Source organism: Vigna radiata, chromosome 2 (genome assembly GCF_000741045.1).
Source record: "Vigna radiata var. radiata cultivar VC1973A chromosome 2, Vradiata_ver6, whole genome shotgun sequence".
Classification (NCBI taxonomy): Eukaryota; Viridiplantae; Streptophyta; class Magnoliopsida; order Fabales; family Fabaceae; genus Vigna; species Vigna radiata.
The window spans coordinates 22,910,471-22,913,646 of NC_028352.1; the positions used below are offsets into that span (position 1 = coordinate 22,910,471).

Sequence of the window (3,176 nt, forward strand, 5' to 3'; positions counted from 1 at the left end):
TTGTTAAGGTGCTGAGAGAATGAATGAGAAACTATTTTTTATGTAAATGTCTAAAAAACACATGAACGTGTCTTTGATTTTGATAAAACGAGATTGCGGCAACTTAGAATCCCCCAAATCTTGCCACAAATTACTCCTAGAATCTACAATTTTATAATGACCGTCAAATTAAAAAATCGGAAAAGAGAAAAAAAAAAGTGTAGAAGAACAGAAGAAGAGTGCAAGGATGCAGACAAAATGGGAAACAAACATTAGAGGTAAAATCAGAATAGAAGGTGCGACAAAAACAGGAAAAGAGAGGATACATACAGTTTTGTCTGTGTAGTTCAATCTATGCTGCACATTGTACATTCTCTGAACGATAATTTCACACAAGTCAAAACCAAAATCCATATACAGTGACATGAACGCAAACTGATGCTGCAGTTTCTAGTTCACCAAATAGAGACACAAATTATGGAACAAACGTCCAAACGATCGAAACCTCTCCAGGATTCTTTCGTGTGTATATATATATGGCTGTGTATATATATTAATCAAAACCAGAATTGAGATTTTGTTGAGGATAACAAACAAACAAAAAAAAAAGTAGAGAAAGACAAGATAGTGCTACTTATTTACGCATAATTCTTCTAATGGACCCAAAAATAGTGTTTAATTAATTTGATGGTCATGGTTAAGCTGAGGATACCGATTACCAATATTCTGTCTCTCATCACTCATGAATTAAAGCGTATGAAATTATATTTATGAATCTATCTCATCCCTTTTTACTTTGTTCATATTCTTTTCCCATTTGATGGTTGGTTCCTGCTCTAATCAGAAGAACAATTAATCCACGATTCAACCATACCTTCGCTTCTTGCAGCCACAGCACAATCCGGTGCTCCCTTCTCTCCATGAAAATCCGAAACACTGCTTCTGTAGTTTAAGGTGCCAGTGCCAGTGCCAGTGCCTCCACTCAGAGACCTCAAAACCCCTTCATCATTGCTGCCGCCAATTCTTTGGGCCTGGGCCCAGTCTGCCGAGGAAGGACCACGCATGTTGTTGTTTATGGTTATGTTGTTGTTGACCCTCGACAATGCTCCATCTGATGAAGAAGTAACCAAGTTCATGTTTTGATGATGATGGTGATGATGACCACCGACGTGCGCATGGCTCAATCCCAGTTCTTCCAAGCCACCCATCTTGAGGTGCGAGTCCACAGCACCGGGCGTGATTTCCAAGGAGGGTTGTTGTCGTTGTTGTTGTGATTTAGAACCGAGAAGAACAGAAGAGTCGTTGTTCCCGAGAATGGATTGGAGGCTGAGAATTGGGTTTTGCATGTTTAGAGAGTGGTGCTGATAGTGAATGGAGGTGGAACCGGAACCCGAATTGTTGTTAGAAGCCAAGGTGTTCAACATGGGAGAAAAAGTATTGGTGTGTGGGATTGAAGAGGGTTGAGCTTGGACTTTGTGTGCAAAGGGGCGGAGAAGATAAGACGCGGTTTGTGTTTGCGGCTGTGAAGGAGGTTGTTCTAAATGAGAGGAAGCGGATCTTAGTAACGCGGAGGAAGATGCATTAGAAGAAGCAAAGAGATCCAACCTGGTTCTCGGGAAGGGTGAGGAAGTGAAAGGAGGAGCTGGGATGCCAGTAAATTCCTGAACCATGGCTCGGAAATTTGTGGTGTCCGTAGTGAGCACAGTAGTTGGTGCACGCCTAGAAGCTCTCGACCTCTTCTTCGGGTTTCGAACCACGTTGGTGTTGGTGTTGGTGTTAGTGTTAGTACTGTTTTGTTCAAATCCTCCTCGTGCAGAAGCACTTTCCGAAGCGAGAGTGGTGGGAAAAGCAGAAACAGCAACGTTAGTGGCTCCTCCTCCGCGTGGTTGACTTTGACCTGCTCCCAGTTGAGATAACAGGAAACCTTGGCTGCTGCTGTTGTTGTGCGGGGAGGGTGAAGAAGAGCCAGGCATCAAGCCAGCGAGATCGGGTTCGGATCTGGCAACGGTGTTCCACATCATGTCGAGGTTAAGGATTTGGCTTGCGTTGGGGTGTGAGTGCGATCTTTGTGTTGGATCCAAGTAATTGGATAAAGGGTCGAAGACGTGGGTTTGGAAGGGAGGAACATGGGCGGTTAACGTTGTTGGTTGCGGCGGAGGAACGGGGTTGTTGTTGAGGAAGGCGGAGATTGATGAAGAGGAGGAAGGGTCGGCGCGTGAATCGTAGTCTTCATCAGCGGCGGTGCTGGAGGATTGCATACTGCCACTGTTGGGCGAATCCATGAGAGCCGAAAATGGAAAGACGTAAGGGAGGAGGCAGAGAGATTTGGTTGATTGGATATTGGTTATTACTGGGTGGGAGAATGAGGTAAGAGTATGGGAGAAGAGAGAATTAGCAGAGAGAGAGAGATAAAGGGCGTTTTTGGTTATGTGGGAGGAAAACCCGTACAAAGTGTGTGGGTGTGCTCTCTTCTCTTCCCTTGCTTTTACTTAATTTGTCTTTCACCAAAAGGGTGGAATGGAAGATACACGTAAAGAAGGGTGTATTTAATACTAGTTTGCAGTTTGCAGAGAGAAAGTGTGGTTTGGTTTCTGAGTTTGGGTTGCTTGAGATTGAAAAAGAGAGTGAAACCTGTGTTAGGGTTTCACAAGTGAAACAGAAAAGGAGAAGAGAAAGAGAGAGTGTGTGAAAAGGAGGGGCCGGGGGAAGAAGAAAAGGATGGTTCTCTAGCCTTTTCTTTCTCTTTAAAAACACCCTCCTTTCGCTTCTGCTTTCATCTGGAAATAAAAATATCAGAGTGGGGCAGACATGGTAGCTATCTAGGGTGATGCCACCCTCCAATGGTCAAAGTATGTGAGAGTTGTGGTTCTGATTTCCTACTTTCAAACCAACCAAAAAAAAAATATTGTTAGTAGCTTAATTATATTATCAATGAATACATAACTTGTTTTTTTCACTGTAGACGTAAAAAAAAATTAAGAATTGGTAATATTTGAGGTGGGCGAGGATGAAAATAGAGTGATGAATCAGCATGTTTAGGTTTCCAATACGCATGAAGTAAGGAATACAAATACGTGTGTAGATAATATCTAGATTTATGCACATAAAGAGAAATGATTGTTTTGACGGGTAAGCCCATGATACACTATACTACTTCTACTACTTCTACTTCTATCTGGACTCATATTCATGGCAGA

At 42.8% G+C, this 3,176-nt stretch overlaps 1 protein-coding gene across 2 annotated transcripts; it reads right to left on the bottom strand.

Annotated features, from left to right (window-relative positions):
• Positions 1-240: 240 nt before the first annotated feature.
• Positions 241-2,801, bottom strand: LOC106753440. 2 transcript variants are annotated; one of them, XM_022778848.1, is made up of 2 exons: positions 854-2,801; positions 241-519 (listed from the first exon to the last, which is right to left on the bottom strand). In XM_022778848.1, the coding sequence occupies exons 1-2, from the start codon at positions 2,259-2,261 to the stop codon at positions 455-457; spliced, it is 1,473 nt and encodes a 490-aa protein (XP_022634569.1). In that variant the 5' UTR covers positions 2,262-2,801; the 3' UTR covers positions 241-454. The 2 variants fall into 2 exon arrangements, with proteins under 2 accessions (XP_022634569.1, XP_014490735.2); XM_014635249.2 differs by having other exon boundaries at positions 241-354; positions 854-2,800.
• Positions 2,802-3,176: the final 375 nt, after the last annotated feature.